Raw genomic sequence first — 19,563 nt, forward strand, 5'->3', positions numbered from 1 at the left:
CCAGTGAGTGCTACGTAAGAGTTTGCAGTTAATACCATCATTATTGTCCTCTAGTTCTAGCCTACCCTACGAAAAATAAGTAGTTTTGATAATATGCAGGCTGAAGTAAGACAGTATTGTTAAGCCCATACTGGAGTCCACTCTGGAACAAGAATCCAAGTCCCTATTCTAAGATCACGGTTCGGCAATGTTAGTATTAGTACAAGTCTGATCCCTCTGGGGTGCCATTGCTGGGCTTCTGGTATTCTGTAGCAAACTTAACAAGATCCTATGTTAACAGCCAGTTCAGCTGTCACTGGTGCCACACACATCCATTTTAAATCCCCTTCTGCATTCTCCAAATGGTGCATTCAGATCTCTGGCTTTCCATAAATCTGTGGCCCCTGAAACAACAGGCTGCCTACAAAATTCACCAAAGAAGGGGGTGAATGAAAACAAAAGGGGAGAATGAGGAGAAACAAAGGCTGAGTTTCTTTAAATTTCTGGCTCTCCACAGCACAAGCATTTTCAATTCAAAATAAAGAATTCTTTCTTCTATGTCTATTTCAGCGGGCCTCCATCTTTTGCCTTGTGAATATCACTGCATCATTATTCTGTCCTATAAGGTAAAACAAAATGTGCAACTTAACCACCAGAAATGTACTTGTGTAGAAGAAATGGCTCATTTAAAAGCTTTTCAAATAATGTTGCTGTGTTCCCTACTATTTTGCCACACCCCTTGTTTTTTCAAAACTATGGGAAAGTTGTTACTTTGCACACAAGGTGTATAAATAGTGCACTCCTGGTACCACCCCACACCATAGACTTTCTCTTTCTCTCCCTTTCTTTTTATTGCCTTTAGCCTTTTGGGATTCCTGGAGTGTCTACAAATAGATTAGCCTCTAAGAATTCTGAGTAACCATGGTTAGAAAAAAACACTGGTTTAATTAGCCATGGTCCTATTTTTGAAATTACATCTGTTCTCTTTTTTAAAATGAGGATTGGACTATGCAAACTTCAAGAGGATGGATTTTTTTTTGGGGGGGGGGATACATGTTACTTTGTTTTGGATTAATTTCCATGCTTTTGAAAGTGAAATCAAGAGTATTGAGTGAATAATGTATCATCATCATACATTAAACATGATCAAATGAAGAGAGCTGAAAAGAAATGATTGCAGAAAAATGAATTGCTTGAAATACTAAATCATCTGATGTGTGATGCTGTACTGATAGCAAATCACTCCTTGCATTTTCCTTTGGATGGCTGTACATCAGTTTTTCTTCCCCAAATCCGCAGACTTGATTAGTCATTGAAGTGATGACAAGTAAAGGGCTATGTGGCTCAGTGAAGGGTCACTGAAAATCAGAAAGCAAGCATAGAATCCATAGAACTAGATTCCCAAGGTTTGAGGACTTTCTCGATATGGTTTCTCATTTAATACTTTTTTCATTTCTGAAATAGTTGTTGAAATGGCCACAGCTGATCCTGAAGTTTAAATTTTAGCAATACTTGTTGATATCAGAACTCTTTCAGGACAACATTCTTCATTGTTTTTAATGACAATTTTCCCATGACACTTGTTTTTGTTTAAGTGGCTGATTTTCACTTCAAGTGAAAATCATTTGGGGTAGGTGGAAAGCATTAACAAATTTAACTTCCACTGATATTAGTTCCTGGCTTCAGCATTTGTCTTTCAAGAAATCTGGATGCACATGGAAATCACAGGAAATGCACTTAATTTACTGACTCAATATAAATTACTGACTGAAAATTTACTGCCTGAAAGGGTTAGGAATCTGGTGTAGCTTAGTCTAGCATCTCTATTTTAGGGTATCTAACAGAGCCTATTAAGGTGCTTCCACCAGGGTTGGGCCATATCAAAGCTTGACTGGGGGTGGTCTGCTTCCAGGCTCACTCACATGGCTGTTGGCAGCCACTAGGTCCTCATTGCTATGGTTGGAGACATCAGTTTCTTGCCATATGGGTTTCTTCATAGGGCAGCTCACAACATGGCATCTAGCTTTCTTCAAAGCAGGTGAGGGCAATCCAAAACAAAAGCCACAGTCTTTCTGTAACCTAATCTTGGAAGTGAAAACCGATATATTTTTCTTTTTGTTAAAGGCAGGAGACACCACATTCAGCTCATATTCAACTTGTGGGGATTTCAAGTGGTCTCAACAGCAGGAGAAAAGGATCATATGGGGTCATCTTAAAGGCTGCCACCATCAAATTCTGTGTTCAGATGCATAGTCCTGACATTTCCACTTAAAGTTAAAGCCCTTTGACATCACAGTTGCTGTTAAATAGCCACATCTTCAGAGGTCTAGAATTCAGATGAAGGGTTTGCAGTAAGAGATATTCCTTGGTTTTCAGTGATCTTCCATTCCCCAAAGGAAAAAGGGGGATGTATATAATAGAATCAGCAGTAGAGGCTCTCTTGGTTTCCATTTTAATATAAAAGCAGAAATCAATTTTTAGTGATAAAACCTCAAGCATTCCAGTTGTAGATAGATGTAAAATAGCACAGTTACTTTGGAAAAGAGTTTGATGGTATCTTTAAAATGTTAAATATAAATTTACCATACCAGTCAATTACTAGGCATTACTAGGCATTTACTCAAGAGAAGTGAAAACATATATCCACATGAAAACATACTTATAAATATCATAGTGGCATTATTCATAACAGCCAAGAATTTTAAACAGTATAAATGTTCACTAACTTGTAAGAAGATATACAACAAATGGTGGTATATCCATACAATGGAATACTACTCAGTGATAATAAGGAATGAAAACACTGATCCATGGTACAACAGGGATAAACCTAAAAGATGATGCAAAGTGAAAAAAAGGCAAAGACCATCCATTGTAAGATTCCATTTATGATGAGATGTCCAGAATACATAAATCTATTGAGACAGAAAGTAGATTAGTGGATTCCTGGGGCTGGAAATGAGAATAAGAAGTAACAGCAAATGGGTATGATGGAAGCTTTTGGGGTGAAAGAAATGTTTCAAAATCAGTGGTTATGGTTGCATAATTCTGTAAATTCACTGAGAATCACTGAGTTGTATACAAATATGTTAATTTCATAATATGTAAATTACACCTCAATAAATCTTTAAATATATTTCCAATGATCGTGGGTGAAAACAGGAGCTTTTTCAGTTTAAGTGAAATCAAGTTCAGCTATGTCAGCTTCAGGCCATCTTATTCTGTTTCCTTTTCTTCCCATCTGTCTGGAATTTGGCCTAAGATTGAATTCCAAGACCTTGGTCCCAGATATGGATGTCAAATCATTAAATGAAAGAAATTTGACTATATTTCTACTATGGTCCTTCTATTTTTTTCCCCCTGATTTTTCAGTCTCAAGTTTCCTTTGGATTAATTTTTAAAGAATTTTGCAACTGTTGATTTAAAAGAATACTACCCTTTTTTTCATCAACCTTTTTACCTCAGGTGGGAAACCAAGGTACTAGTGTTTGCAGAAAATAATGATCATTTTTACCTGGACTGTCTATCTGGATTAAATTTGGTTGCTGGTGGCTCACAGCTTAATCAGTCTCGAAGATTTTATGTGTGTTTACCTTTACCTGACAATTCTGGGAGATTGAAGGGAGATTTGGGGGTTTTCCCCAATCATTTCCAGAAGTAATTTCACTTAAAAAAGAAGTAGATTCTACACTGTAAAAAAAAAAAACTGATCTACTTGCTTGCAGTTTAATTGCAACACATTTAAAAAACAGACTACTGTGCTGGCTAGCAACCTAAGTTAAAGTAAAACTTCCGAAGGGGCCAAGGTCTAAAGTTCGCACATTCTTGCGAGGTCTGTTCTGTCTCCACCGCGGGAGACCCCATTATCCATAGCTCTACCAATCAAGTGCATTTCCTTTTGAACTCTTGAATGAGGAAAAAGAAGTTCAAGTGAGGGAAAATGGGTTCAACTGAAGGTCAGACACCCCAAAGAATTTTCTAGTTACTCTGTTGCCGGAATGGAAGAAGTGGGGAAAAGGGAACCAGATGTGGGCGGCCTCGGGAGGTTGCTGATTCCAACCCTGTTAGTCCTGGCAGGGAAAAAAAGGCCGGCTGGCCTTTGAGATACCCAGTGACACAGTGAGAGCCTACTGTGTGCCAGGTGCTAAGGCTACGTGGGAAACTACGGGATGCTGGTGTTCGAGGTGCTGCATACTCAGCAAGACACAGTCTCCGCCCTGAAGACGCTCGCAATCTTTTCTCTAGGCTGCATCAGGTCGGGGCAAACACCGGCTCTCCTAGCAGCCTGAGAACGATAAAAGAATACTGGGGGCGGGGGTGCAGGGAAGAAACGCTTCCCCCCGCCCGCTATTCTAGGCCGGCCTCGCAGGCGAAGACAGACACGCCCTCTACGAAGGGCAGGCCCGCCTCGAGGAGGGCGGACCCGGGCAGGGCCGGCCGCTGGGCCCTCACCCGACCCCCGCGAAAGCGTCCCAGCGCGGCGCCCGCTCCTCACGTGTCCCTCCCAGCCCCGGGGTCGCCTCACGTTCTGCTTCCGTCCGACCCTTCCGACTTCCGGTAAAGAGTCCCAGTCCCTGCACCTCCGCTTCTTCCCGGCCTCGCCACGCGGCACCTCTGCGTGCCCTGACCCCGATGCGCTCGGCGGCCGCTGCACCTCGGGGCCCCAGAACGGCCATCGAGCCTCACCGCTTTGCAGCGACCAGTTGGCCCGGGCGGCGCTCGCTCCCGCGGCCGGCGCGGCGGAGCGGGCGGGGCGGCGGCGGCGCGGCCCCGGGCCCGTATCACTCCGCCGCCCCTCCCCCGCCCGGCCCCGGCCCCCCTCCCTCCGGGCAGCGCTCGCCACCCTCCGCCTCAGACTGTTTTGGTAGCAACAGCAACGGCGGTGGCGTGTCCCGGCCCGGCTCCCGGCGACTCCTCGGTTTCACCAGGCCTCCCCGCCCCTTCGTGGTCATCGTCCTCCCCCTCGCAGGCCCGGGCGCCCCCCCGGCCGCGCCAGCCCGCGCCTCCCCGCTCGGCGCCCGCGCGTCCTCGCTGCGCTCCCGCGTCTCCTCGGCGCCCCCGGCTCCCGGTTGTCCCCGCGCGGCGTGCAGGCCGGTGTATGGGCCCCTCACCATGTCGCTGAAGCCCCAGCAACAGCCGCAGCCCGCAGCCGCCAGTGCCCGTAAGCCCGGCGGCGGCGGCCTTCTCACGCCGCCCGCCGCCGCGCCACCGCAGCCCTCGTCCACAGTCTCGTCGTCCTCGGCCGCGGCTTCCTCCTCCTCGGCGGCGGCGGTGAGCGCAGGCGGCGGGCGGCCCGGCCTGGGCAGGTGGGTGTCGGGCCCCGGCCCCTGCTCGGCCTCGCGTCCCCCTCTCCCGCGGCCCGCCCCGCCGTCCCGCCCCGTGACCCGCGGGCTTTGGGTGGGCTGGGGACCCGCAGTGGGGGTGGGACGCCCTCCTCGGTATGAAGCGCAGGGGTTTGGGTGGGGGCGCCGCGGTCTCCCTCCGGTAATGTCAGGCCGTGGCCAGCCTTCTGCAGCATCCCCACCCCCTCCTCCAAACGGTCAAGATGGAAGGCCTGGGCCAGCTCCCCCTCTCCGTTAAGTGTTTGGGAGGGGTTCTCGGGTCTCAACAATTGTCAGCCCCTGTTCCGTCGTCTTTTAGCCTCCTTGGCCCCAATGGGGGCGGGGGGATGCTTGGGCAGTTGAAATGTTAGCGTGGAAAGGGCTTCAGGTTGTGGTTCCGTCTCTTGAAACTTGCCAACACCTCCTATGGGGAACGAGGGAGGGGGAAAGTTAGGGCAGCGTTCCCCCCTGCTCATTAAAGGGGAAGCCACAGGGCTCATCTGGCATCATTAAGGTCTGTCCAGTGTCCTTAACCACCCACCGCCCTGCCTCGGAAAGATCGGAGGGCCTGGTTCAAGTGGGTGGGCAGGATCCCCACCCGCACCCCTCCATTTAAATCTAAGCGACGACGGGGACTCCAGAACTCCTTCGGAATCGCTGGGGTCTGTGCAGGCTCCCGGAGCGTCGCGTCCTCCCCACCCCCCTCCTGGCCTCCCTCCTTCCCTCGCTGGGCCTCTCCGGTGCGGGTGGTGGCCAATCCGCAATGCTGTTCCGAGGCAGTGGAGAAGGCGCCTTTGAATAGTGGTGGGCGAGTGCCGGACCCAGGCCTGCGTCAGAAGCCCAGGCCGGACTGGGGACATAACAGGGTTGGTGGTGGTGGCAGGGAGCGGGCACGCTGCGCATTTTTTCCCAATCCCCGCCCCAGTTTTTGAAATTTTGAGGGTAGAGGGTTTGCAGTAGGGGACATGGTGGGATTCTTGAAGGCAGAAGCGCGGTGTTTGCTTTCGCTGTCTCTCCTCTTATCCCCATAACGTAGGTTTGCCTTGTGTTCTCATCTAACCGGGTCTGACTCTGGAGGGTGTGTTTGTGCGGAAAGGCCTGTTGGGGGTGGGGAGGGGGTAGCTGTCAGTTCGTATTTCACAAACTAAGAAAATGCTTAGTGTTCAAACGGGGCAGCAAATGTCAGTAGACTCCATTCCATTGTGGCCAGTGTCCTTAACTTGGGGAGTGCCGCCAGAGCTCACCAAGGGCACGCAAGTCCATTTCCCCGGTGCGCCGAGCCCATCCGTGTTGCCGGCACAGCGTCGTCTCCCTTAGGTCTACCGGGATTGGCAGGTCGGTGACGAGGGTCCTTTTTAAATGCACATTCTGGGCTTCAGAAGGTGGGATTTAGGGGATTTTCTTCATTATTATTATTTTTTAATGCACTGAGTTTTCTTTTTGAAAACAGATTTTCAGCAATCCTTTTCCGAAGAATTTTCATTATGTCAGGAGTGGTTAACCGTCAAGATGAATCAGAGCTGATTTTTAAGGACTTTGTCTTCAGCGGGGCGGGGGACTTTAGTTTTTTGACTTTTACCTTACCCCCTCACCCCAACTCCCAGACAGTTTCCCTCTTCTCTGAAGTACCTACTACAAAAGCTACGTGATCAAACTAGTTTAAATGAAGTGCTTATTTTCACAGCTCATTCCACTTGGGATTCCGTAATTTCAGTTTCCCCTTTTCATTGGCATCCACTGTGAAAAAATGGAAAAACTTTAAATATAATTTTTACTACTGTTTTTCCCATATGTGTCAGATAGAAATCTGGCAGACATATTCAACATACATAACTTACATACTGTTCAGATAATTTTAAAAGAAGCTTTTAAGTTGCAGGGGCTCTCGTCAAGCTTAAAATTGTAATGAATTTGTTTCAGAGTGGCTTGAGTGATCAAAAATATTTGAAACGTCTTAGTACTACAGATCTTTTTTTGTTCCTTGAGGCTTCAAAAATATTTCGGATTAATTTAGATTCCTCCTTGCTTAAATTCTTTTACTTGCATAAATTGTGGCCCTTATTCTTTCTGATAAATGTGTGATGTTTTAATGTGTTAGGATCATATGTGAAATTTAATTTTTGTACTGCTCTTCAGTTAATGTACTGGTAGAATTCCTTTCAATTTTGAGTCACTGTTAACTGGGTTCTTTGTAAACCAGTTAAAATTTCTAGGGTTTCCTCATTTATGTTTATGGTATCAGCAGTTGAAATAAGCTTCTGGGACCAAGGGTGAAGAAAGAAGATGCAGCATTGGGTTTAGAGTTAGCAAAATATTCTTGAAAGTCTAGAAATCAATATGTCTGCTTTAATTAGTATTTCATCATATTTGACTTTTTTTGAATATAGTGGATTTTCATGGCTTTCAAAACCTTTGTCCTCAGTTTTCATACACATTTTAGAAGGTGGCTATTTTGTCTTAGAACAGTTAACCACAACGTTAAAGTTTGGACACATTTTATCTTAATCCAGTTACTCTTTTTGCCTTTTACCCATAATTTCTATGTAGTTTTAGTGATTGTGTTATGTTATTTTGTGCTCACCTTTTTTCTCCTTTAACACTGTATTACAGACTTTTCGGGGGTTTCTGCTTAACCATTCTATTGTTAGAATTTGGGCTTCCAAATATTTTGGCTGTTACGGATAGTGGTGTAGTGAACACCTTTTAAACTTAACAGCTTTTTGCTTCAGTGTAATTATTTCCTTAGGGAAAGTTCCCAGGAGTGGTTTTTCTAGGTCAAAGGGCTTCAAGATTTTTAATGGTTCTTACTAGCTGTGCCATACTACTCTTCCTAAGACTTGTATTGGTTTCCAATGCCAAGAAGGTGGTGCTTCTATAGAATGGTTCCTTGGTAGTTTGTCAAACTCTGTAGGGCTTTTCAAGGGAAAAGTTGCATTTACCATCAAGTGCATTCATTATTAAGTACTTTTGTTAGTTACCTCATTTATATTTGAATTTGTTTCTCTGAGGATTTAATGAAATCATATAGGTGAAGGTGCTTTGAAAACTAACTGGTAGCGGTAATGAGGATACATGGTTTATCGTGCTGATACTTCTGAATCAGTAAAGGAATGAAAGTCTTGAACTTGTTCTAAGGCTTTTGGTGGTTTGTTTTGGTCTGGTTTGTTTTTTTTTTTTTTTGATAACTTCCCTCATTCATCTATAAGTATTTTTAATTTGCTCCTAGCCTTTGACAAGTTATTTCTGTTAACTTTTATGTAATTTCATGGCACTAATGGGAATTACCAGATACCCATATCTCTTCGCCTCCACATTCCCTTTACCATTAAAAAAAAAACAGTAGGTTACAATTCTATTACCCTATTACCAATTCTAAATAATATAACATTAGTATTTCTTTGGATATAGGATTGAGTGTAAATAAAATTTTTATTTAGAGATTATTACTTAAAATTATTTAGTAATTTTCAGCTTAGTACTTTTATTGCTTCTTTCTCTTAAGGCATTGCAACTTAGAAATTAATGCTGCACTTTAGTGTAATGTTCATCATACATTTAAATATCAGTGAGATGTTCATTTCATCTTTTTAAATCAGATATCTTCTAGAAGAATCTAGAAAAATCTAGTCATTCAACACATAAATTTATTGAAAAGTCCATGTACAAAGCAGATGTAGGTGCTTGGGATGTATTCATGAATAAAACAAAGATAGCTGCCCTCCTGGTGTTTACTTCTAGAGTGATGAACCAAAAAGCCATTAGATTAGCAAACTATAATGTAGGTAAGAGCTATGGTATTAGAGGAGAGGGGATTAAGGGTATACATAATATGGACTGTGGGGTAAGGGAGTGGGATGCAAATTTAAATGGGTTAGAGGAAGCCTTTGAGAAGGTAACATTTCAGCAAAAAGTAGAAGGTGATGTAGTTAGTGGTTTGCTTTTTATCTAGATTAATTAGCCTTAATGGCCGCATTTGTAATTTGTAAGGTTTAAACTGCATCATCCTTTGTTAATCATTGTTTTATATGGGTATTGATAATAACCAAATTAGAAGTTGAACCAAGAAAGTTAGTTGACATTTAGGTCATTAGACATAAACAGGTAGCTGTTAAAAAAGTACCTTTTTGGTTTTCTATTGTGTTTAATTTACTTTGGTTAGTTTAACTTACATTCCAGGTACTTAGAGAAAATATACTTTTTAGGATTGGGCAAAAATCTACATCAGATTGCTTATCTTTGTCAAAGCCTATACTTGCCTAAAGATTCTGCATTTTGAAAAGTCAGAACATTCATGGCTATTAGTCAAGCTTTCCTTTTTTGGTTAAATGTAAACTTGTATTTTCTGTTTCTCTAATTAGAGAATTATCATTTTACACAGGGGAGAGGGGCATGTTAACTCTTAGAGCTATTTAATAGCCATATGTTTTGACTTATAGGAGGTTTCTTTTGTCCTAAATACCTAAGTATTACAACTTACTTTCACCATAGCAAAATGTGTTTTTATACCTTGGATTTTAAATGTTTAGAAGATTTTTTTCTTAGAATTGTAATTTTTTGTTTGGCTAGATTGTAGTTGAGTCTAAACAAAACCCCGTTTTTGTAGATATTTGAAATGACTGTGATAACAGTCGGTGGAGATGTAAATAGGGTATATCAACAGTCCTACCTGCTACTTTTATCTTTTTAAGTGAAAGTATTTGGTGGGTTGTTTTTTTTGGTGGAGGTGGGGAAGCATATCTGGGTCATCTGTAACTGTTAACCATACTAAGATTTTAGGAGGTTGATACGATGGTCTTTTTAGCAAGTGTGTTACTGAAATAAAAGTAGAATGCTCTTCTCTGAGGTCTTTTTATCTCCTTAGATGTTAGATGGACTTCAAAATAGGAATGCTTTTAGTAGAAAATGTACTCATCATTGAGTATGAAGATGGTATCAAGCCATTGAAAGGTGGTAGCAGCAAAATCTAGAATTTGTAATGTAGATAGTTTTGAATCAATAACCTTTACTAGCCTAATTTATGATTGGAAGTAGGTTGAGCTATATCTTAATTTTTTTTTGATATCTTTATAAAGTTGATTTTTCTGCTCAAGAATTTCTTTTGCTTTTGAAGACAAACATTTTACATAGAGCACTATTCTCCATTAAGGTGCTTGAAAAAGCAGCAGACAGTTGCAGTTTTGTAGACAGTCATGTCCTACACTGCTTTCCTGCTATTTAAAATATCAATAGATAAAGAGATTTTGTCATTCACATATATATCGTGTGATACAAAATTTAGTGCTTTGGGGCATATAGACATGTATAGAACGTGGTCTGTGATCTTCAGTTGCTTACAGTATAATAGAGAAAAGAGATGTGCTTGAAACTGTCCAGATTTATTCTTGAAATTAATCAACTGAAGATAGTCTTTAAATACTGCCTCATTTATATTTGTAAGTTGTGTCTCTGATAATCTGAAAACCAGTTTTAAATACTCATTGTAGAAAAGAATGAAGAGAATCAAAAACCCTTCCTCAGAAGCCCAAGTATCTTTAAGATTATGATTGTTCAAAATCTTTCTTTTGAGATAAGGAAATTTGGGGTTCATCTTTGCAGACTCTTTGTGAACATACACATATGTGTATGTTAAACAAAACGGGATCACATGGTACATGCTGTTTTGGATTGAACGCTGTGTAGCGTCTTTTAAAGTACTTTTCCCCTTTAAAAGTAGAATGTTAGAGCATGAACAAATAACAGAAAATCTTTAAAATAGAAGGGGGAAAAAAAAAAACCTAAGCTTTGAGAGGTTAGAGGACTTGCCCAAAGCAGCATATTTGTAGAATTTTATTACATCCCACTCTTTAAATAAACGCAGACACAGACATAAACAAGATCATGATGTGTATTTTAAAGAATACACAACCATAGACTGTCCTTGCTCTTCAGGATATCTTTTTTGTAGCCTTGAGGTTTGGCTCACTAAAAATAAGAGGTGTATTTTGTTATCTTTTTAAAAACATGTAATTTTGTACATGTGTGGTGTGAAATCTACTTACATGTTAAGTCCTTGGTTTTGTTATCTTTTGTAGTTTAGTATATTGTATATTGTTAAGCATCTGGGTTGTTTCTAACAATTTGCCTCAACTATTAACCTTAGATTTTGCTGAAAATTATTTGCAGTTGTGTTCATGTGAAAATCTGAAATTTTCTTTAAAAAACATTCTTACGTAGATTGCTTATAGTTTAAGCCTTGAAGTACAAATACTGTCAAGTGGCTATAAAATGCCAATTTCATGCCATGATTAATAGCTAGCTGCATTTTGGGAAACAGGTAAATGGTATTCTATAACAGTCTTTGTAAATCCCATCAGTTTGTGGTCTGAGTCTTGTCTGCCATGTAATTATAAGTGAATGCAACTTAATTTTATTAAGTGTATCAGAACTTTAGAATTTTGTCTTCTTGAAAGTATTACCTTGAGAGGCTTTATCTTAACAGTGTTGTTAATGGTTAAATAGTTTTGATCCCCACTTGATGTTCATACTGCTTTTCATAAATTGTATACTAAAAAAATTCTTGATAATAATCTTTGAAATAGTCAAGATTAATCTTGATTATAGTTTTAGTTTAAGAAGGAAAAGACTTTTTTTTAAGCAAAACATGCATTTTTCTTTTGGAGCTCATAAATTGGTTTTGTGGACCTTGTATAGTTAACTCAATAATTCTTGAAAAACACTTCAAAATCAAAGACTTAAGGTCTTTGCACTGAAGCTTATGCAGGTAACAGAAAATGGGGAGCTCTTCCGGGCCTCCTTCAGTTTATCTGATTTTACTTTACGCATGGTTCTGTGTTGCATGCTTTTTTGATTTACAGATTGCCCGCAAGTAAGAAGGTAAAATGTTAAGAGACAAACATATTTACAACAATGAGAAATAATAGTGTGGTAGAAAATTAAGATTGGGAAATTATAAAAAACAGACACGGGGGCTCAAAAAGTATACCATCCTGGGAGTTTGACCATCAATTTATAGCTCTGTGCCTTAGTAGACCCCAGAGGTGTTACTATTTTATAGCACAGTGTACTTAACTGATGTGCTCATAATGGTGAGTAATAAGACAATGGTAAATTGTTTTTCATAGCTTTCACGGAAGTATTTTTCATGTAGGTCATGACCCCTTACTAGATTTTGTAAAACCACTTTAGTGGGTCGTGACAAGCATTATTAGGAAAAAGGAAAAGAATAGAAGATACTAGATGGCATTGCATTGTTAAGGGTAGGAATTGTTTTAAGGAACTTCTGTTTCAGTTAATGTATATATACTGCATTGCATTGTAAAGTCTAATTTTTCATTGTCGGAGTCACTGATTTGTGGTCACTGAAGTGCAGTAAAAGGATTGAGGAAAGTTTTTGCAGCTAAGTCTAGGCTAGGATTGCCAGATTCAGCAAATAAAAATACAGGATGCCCAGCTAAATTTGCATTTCTGATAAACAGTGACTAATTTTTTAGTATAAGTATGTTCCAGATTATATGGGACAAAATTACTGTTAATCTCTGAAGTTCGAATTTAACTGGGCATCCTTTAGTTCATCTGGTAAGCCCAGTTTAGGCTAGAATCGGGGTTCATCTCTTAGTAACTAGAATTTAAGCTCTGTGAGGGCAGGCACTTAATCTTGTTCACTACTGTGTCACAGTCTCCCAGAACAGTGTTTGGCACTTAGTAATTGGTCAGATGTTTGAATGAATGAGTGGTCAAGTCCCTCACTCTCAAGCTCAATTTCTGTTAAACTCACTCTCAGGCTCAGTATATATCAGAAGGCGAAGATAATACCTTCCTTTAAAAAATGAGATACTAAATTTTGTTCCATTTCACTTTTGGCACGTGGTAAGCCCTTCATACACATTTGGAGTTGGAAGTAGTTCTAGTGGGTTTTTAGATCTCATTCTCTTCGTGGGTAAGGAAACTCAGGCCATGGATATTACTTGCCTAAGTTCTTCCATCACTGGCTGGCTGCATAGCTGGCTTTAGAATGTTGTTCCCTTTTCTTTCTAACATAACATTTCTTAAGACTTGTTCTCAGAATTTGATATTTGGTGATCTCAGAAAAGATCCTCCTAACCAGAAAAAAAATTCATTTTCTAAGTGTTTAACTTCACGGAAACTCTACCTGCTATTTTTTGTTTTATATCACATTCCAAGTGGAAGACTGTAGTGTCTCTTTAGTCCTTAGGGACTTGAATCCTAAATGAAGTTCATCTGTAGTGTTTCTAGCAGGCATTTCTTTCCTTTGTGGCTGTTACGTTGTGAATTCTTAACCTAGAGGGCAAATAGATTTTACCTTATATGCCAATCCTGATTGTTTGGAATGTTATGTAGAAGATTTTGAGATTTCATTTGACTTTAGAGGAGGTGGGGTGAATCTTTCTTTGATGGGCATCAGAGGGTATTTGCTGACTGGAATTAAAAGCAAGCCTCTTGATTGGTTGCTCCATGTCCAAATACTTCCTACACATTTTATAGCCATAAGAATCTCCTCAAAACAACTTCTACTCTATTCCCTTTCTATTGAGAAACTTTTGGGGGCTGGCTGTTATTACTAGCTGACTCAATATTCAGCCTAGTAGTCAAGTCCCTCCACAGACTGTGCACACTGTATTCTCTAGCATAAATCAGTCTAGTTATCTTGTCCTCTTAAACTTAGATCTTCAGAGGCTTAGCCCAGATTGTCTCTTGCACAGTTTACCCTAGGAAATGACTTCTTCTGTTCTCTATTTTTTGGCAGGTGTCATTTCTGTGACATTCAGTGCACAGTGCCTTGTTTTTAAGTGCAGTGGCTCCCCCTCTTACAAGTTTTATTCTTAGGATGGAGTCACATAAGAGCAAAGCTATACTTCAGAAGAAAAGTGGGTTAACCCCACTAACAGATGGCCCTTTTTGCAGGGGTAGGGGTGGGGGTTTGTTTATGGTCATTTCAAAGAAAGCCATCCTTGTTGTTTTTAAGTGCTCTGTGTGTTTACTATGATTGAGCTTAGTTTATTGTTTTTAGAGCTATTTTCAAAAAGACCTGCAGCAGTGAGTATTGACAGTGCCAGTTAGAAGAAAGTGTTTAATTACAGAAATGAGAGATTGAAAAAAATTTTAAGCAGTAGGGAAATGATGGCTTAGAATAGGACAATTATTCTGAAGGACAGAGAGCAAAATGTACTGTTTAGTCAGTAATGATCAGCAAAAGATAAAGAGAATTAATGGATGAAATGGGAAAACTTGGAAGTTTGTAGGTAAAAGTGTTCGTTTGGGAAAAGGCTCAAGTAGTTGAAGTGCTACTGCTGAAACCTACAGACAGTGCGACAGGTTCACTATCCATTCAATAAAGGATCTAAGGTGTATCCTGAAGAAGATTATTAAGAGAAGGTCATCTTTTGGGAAAAGATGCCCAGCAGAATGTTTAGATATTGGTCTGTAAGCTTCAAATTCACCTCCTGTCCATTTTGGACTTAGGAACACATAGATATAGAGAAGAGACTTCTAAAATTTCATTGCTCAGTGCACTGTGATTAGCTCAAATTGCTAGATGGTTATTCCTTACTGTTACAGATTGTGTTTTAATTAGATATATTGACGTACAATTTACATAAAGCATACAGTTCTTGGGTTTTGACAAACATGAGGTCATATAGCCACCACCACAATCACAGTGTTACCCCATAAAGTTTGCCTGTGCCTCTTTTCAGTCACTCTCCTTCCTCCTGCCCTCTTAATCACTGATCTTTTTCCTGTCACCATAGTTTGTCTTTTGTAGAAGTCATATATATGGAATCATACAGTATGCAGCCTTCTGTGATGGGCTTATCTCACATGGCATAACGTTTTGAAAGTCGTTCATGTTACTGTATGTATCAGTGGTTTCTTCCTCTTTATTGCTGAATAGAATTCCATTGTATGCATGTAGCACAGTTAGTTCATCAAGTGATGGACATTTAAGTTGTTAGCAGTTTTTGGCTGTTATTAGTAAAGCAGCTGTGAGTATTTACAGGTTTTGTGTGGTGGTAACAATTTCATCTCTCGGTTAAATACATAGAAATAGGATCGTTGATTTGTATGGCAAGTGTTACTTAATTTTAAAAGTAATTGCCGAACTGTGTGCTAAATTGACTACTATTTTGTATTCTCCTCAGTAGTGTATGAGATTTCTAACTGCTCTGTTTCCTTGGCAACACTTTGTATGTTAGTCTTTTATTTCAGCCATTTTGGCTGTGTTAGTGGTATTTCATTGTGGTTTGAATTACATTTCCTTAATGCCTAATGATAGTGAACATCTTTTCATGTACTAATTTTCCATTTGTTTATTATCTTTGGTAACAAGAAATTATTTGGGCTCTAACTGGTTTGGAAGTAAAAGAACTTCTGTATTTGTATTGCTTTCCTTGTAAATGGAGGGCATCTTGAGGACAGGGACATGGTCCTTGTATAATTTTGCACACTTAGTAAGTGGTAAATTATTTATTGACTATATGAGCTTTGGTTTCATAATTAGCAGATGAATTGCTCTGCCAAGAAAGCTGCCATCGCAAAAAGAGCATGGCATTTATTTTATAGGCATACCATAGTTAAACTTTATTTTTTGTATTTTGAATACCTCATTTTTGCCTGAGGGGATACAATAGTGAACAAGTGAGATGAGGTTTCTCCCTACGTGCAGTTTATTTACATGCTGGTGGGAGGAAGACAAGGCAGAAAGTTGAAACTGCCCCTACCTACCTCATGATATATTTGAGTTGTGATTATTTGCTCCCATCATATGAAATATTGGAAGGAAGTCTTAGATGAGGGAAGAAAAACTAACTTTTTCATTTGACAAAAGGCCCTTTTATGAGTAGTCTAGTATGTTACCAAGGTCTTATTCCTTTTACTGCTTTAGGGACAGCTGCTAGATAGTCACAGAAATCAGTATGTTTGAGAAGCCTTCTGGTCTCAGCTTGTGAAAGCCGATTAGGGTTGTAATTGAAAAAGAGATGACAAGATTTTGAGTGGAATTCACCATAAGCTTCCTATTCTGCTGGTACGTGTACACACACGCGCGCGCACACACACGTGCACACATTTCCTTTCTTGATTATCACACAATCCTATTAGATAGCTGCTGTCCTGTCCCATTTTATCCATGAGGAAGCCTAAGGCCCAGAGAGACTAAGAGACCTGTTTAAATTTACTCAGCTAGAAAACACAGAGATGGAGTGACTTGCTGTTGTCTTTAGGATTTCTTAGAAGTTCTTTGCAAGTGAGAAGAGAACTGGTGATGGATTTAAAGAATGTTACAATCTGTTTGTAATTGACCAGGAACTTGAGTCTCTAGTTTCAGTGGATGAAGAAAGGTTCTTCAATAGGCTTCTTAGGATGAGAGAGAGAAGAAAATGTGGAATTTGCTTTTGTGACAGATATGGAATTTAGTGAGTCATAGTCTATAAATGTTATAGGAAGTCTGCATATTTTGACCCAGTCTAAAAGGTGAGAGACTAAATGAGAATCCCTATTGATTATAGAAATTATTTTTCCTATGTAAGACATACCAGGAAAAAACTAGCATTTCTGAGCCAAGTGGTAGTTGCAGGTTTTCTGGGAAAAAAAAAAAAAAGTTTGGTTTGTGATGTGAAAGTAGTTTATGGAGAACTTTCTATTTATATAATAGTAGTTACTATTTATTGTGTGCCTATTAGGTTTGAAGAACCGTGCTAAGTGCCTTGCTTATATATCTTTTAATCCTTATAACAGCCCAGCCTGTCAGGTTGGTAGTGCCATGTCTGTTTTACAGATGAGGAAGTGATAGTTTAGAGAAATTAAGGAATTTGCCCAAGGTCAAAGAGCTAGAAAGTGAAGAAGCTGAGATTCTAACCTTGTAAGACTTGAAAGCTTTTGCTTTTCATAACTGCTCCACTGCTTCTAGTTTAGCTCTATGACAAAACAAAAACCGATAAAAATCAATGAAGAGCATAGTTAAGTTATTGTTAGCCATAAAATGGCTTCAATTACCCATGCCTTAGTCCTGGCAGTTCTATTTATAAATGAGTCTGGATTCAAAAGTTATGATTTTTGTTTTAAAATTTAGAAATAATGTTATAATACTGGTTAGTTTTCTCCATTTGCTTATTTTATCAGAAAGTCAATTGTATAACCCATAAATAATTTGAACTAAGTAGTGTTGCACCAAATCATGGGTGTTTGTGGCTTGATCTAAGAACCCAAACACCACTTCAATGTTTCTATAAGAAAATTAGAGTGCAGAGCCCACTTCTTCACTCTCCCTGTCTTAGTCATGTTACCCCTGAGGCTAGAATGACACACTTCAGCACACATTAGTGCTCCAAAAAGAAGGGATTAAATAGTTGAAGTGATTTTTTACCTCTGTAGCTTTAGGGAAATTCCTGGTTGTTCTGCAGTTATTAGTATGGGCCAAGCAATCATTTCAGGCAATCATACATTTTATTCTTAATTACTCAACACATTAATTTTGCCCACCAGTTTAACCTAGCCTAAGTTTTGCTATTAGACTTAAACTCTGTTTCTGTTGGGTCACCCCTCTGTTGTTGGGTCACCCCTCTGGCTCAAAATCACCCTGTTCCGAAGTCTGAGGTTCTGCTTACCTTCGAGGCTTTCCATCATCTAACCCTGGGGCTGGCAAACTTTTTTATTTTATTTTATTTTTATTTTTATTTTTTATTTTTTTTGAGAGGGCATCTCTCATATTTATTGATCATATGGTTGTTAACAACAATAAAATTAGGGGACTCAATGCACAATCATTAATCAACCCCAAGCCTAATTCTCAACAGTCTCCAGTCTTCTGAAGCATAATGAACAAGTTTTACATGGTGAACAGTGCAAGGGCAGTCATCACAGAAACTTTCGATTTTGATCACACCTCATGAACTATAAACAATCAGGTCAATTATGATTATTCGTTTGATTTTTATACTTGATTTATATGTGAATCCCACATTTCTCCCTTATCATTATTATTATTATTATTTTTAATAAAATGCTGAAGTGGTAGGTGGATGCAAGATAAGGGTAGAAAACATAGTTTAGTGCTGTAAGAGGGCAAATGTAGATGATCAGGTGTGTGCCTGTAGACTAAGTATTAATCCAAGCTAGACAAGGGCAACAAAACATCCACGATGCAGAAGATTTCTCTCAAAACGGGGGGTGAGGTTCTAAGCCTCACCTCTGTTGATCCCCAATTTCTCACCTGATGGCCCCCCTGTGACTGTGCCTGTCTTAGGTTGTTCCTCCCTTGAGGAATCTTACCCTTCTCTGGCTAACCAGTCATCTTCCGGAGCCATACACGGAAATGTAAAGTTGGTAAGTGAGAGAGAAGCAATATTGGCTGGCAAGCTTTTTTTGTAAAGAGCCAGATAATAAATATTTTAGGCCTACAGTAGTTTATTTATTTTTAAAGCTTTTAAAAAATGTAAAAAGTGTTGAGCTCTGGGCCATATAAAAACAGGCCCAGGAACATGGGCATTTGCTCACCGTTTGTAGAACCCCATTTGTCTTTCTGGTCATGTTTTCTATCAACTCTTCAAAACATAGCCTCCGTTTAAATCAGGATGGTCTGCTTTTATAGTGCCTCTCCAGGCACAAGCTCAGCCTCCGTTCCCTGCCTGCTCTTTCCTCATTGTTCCTCTTTCCCATATCCTCCACATACTTATCCTCTAAGGTCTAGTCCATATCTTCTGTGGAGCTAATTCTCATTTATTTTTCTTTTTATTAACTTGCTTGCCCCATATGTTAGTTTTCTTTAATTGAGAACATGTTTGCCCATAGAAGCTTGCTGTAAACTGCAGGAATAGAGTTTCACATTTTCCTTCAAACTATACTATGGAGAATGCCTGAAGTTACTTTCCCTTTTCACAAGTCAGTGTTCCTTCTATTTGGCGTCCTATTCCCCTCCTGCAAAACTGAATTTTAGAACTGGAAGCTTGTAGTTGAGATAATCATGAGTCATCCCTTTGTTTTACACAGGAGAAGGAACTTCAAATGACTTTTCCAAAGTCACACCACTATTTAGCACCACAGCTCCTTTTTAACTTTGTGATGTAAGTCATTTTTGTTTAAGTTTCTTCCTCTATGAAATGGGGATGATGAGGATTAAATAAATTATATGTGCTTAAGTCAATGCCTGGCATGTAGTAAATGCTCAGTAACTTCTAGCTGTTAATACTAGCATGTTTGGAAAGCAGTAAAAACTGCATGAGTAAAGTAAAGGCTGTAAAAGTGCCTTTTG

The 19,563-nt window shown here is 39.9% G+C and overlaps 1 protein-coding gene across 7 annotated transcripts in view; it reads left to right on the top strand.

The window, feature by feature from the left end:
• The first annotated feature begins 4,779 nt into the window (after positions 1–4,779).
• Positions 4,780–19,563, top strand: part of ATXN2 (ataxin 2) — a 125,958-nt gene continuing 111,174 nt past the window's right edge. For 4 of the 7 annotated variants that reach the window (XM_057491881.1, XM_036929420.2, XM_036929419.2 and 1 more), the window contains exon 1: positions 4,781–5,285. In XM_057491881.1, coding sequence (XP_057347864.1) covers positions 5,092–5,285 — 194 coding nt within the window. In that variant the 5' untranslated portion in view covers positions 4,781–5,091. Of the gene's footprint in view, positions 5,286–19,563 lie in introns of all 7 variants that reach the window. The other 3 variants (XM_036929422.2, XM_057491882.1, XM_057491883.1) reach the window with 2 other exon arrangements.

The sequence above is a fragment of the Manis pentadactyla genome, chromosome 14 (genome assembly GCF_030020395.1).
Source record: "Manis pentadactyla isolate mManPen7 chromosome 14, mManPen7.hap1, whole genome shotgun sequence".
NCBI lineage: Eukaryota > Metazoa > Chordata > Mammalia > Pholidota > Manidae > Manis > Manis pentadactyla.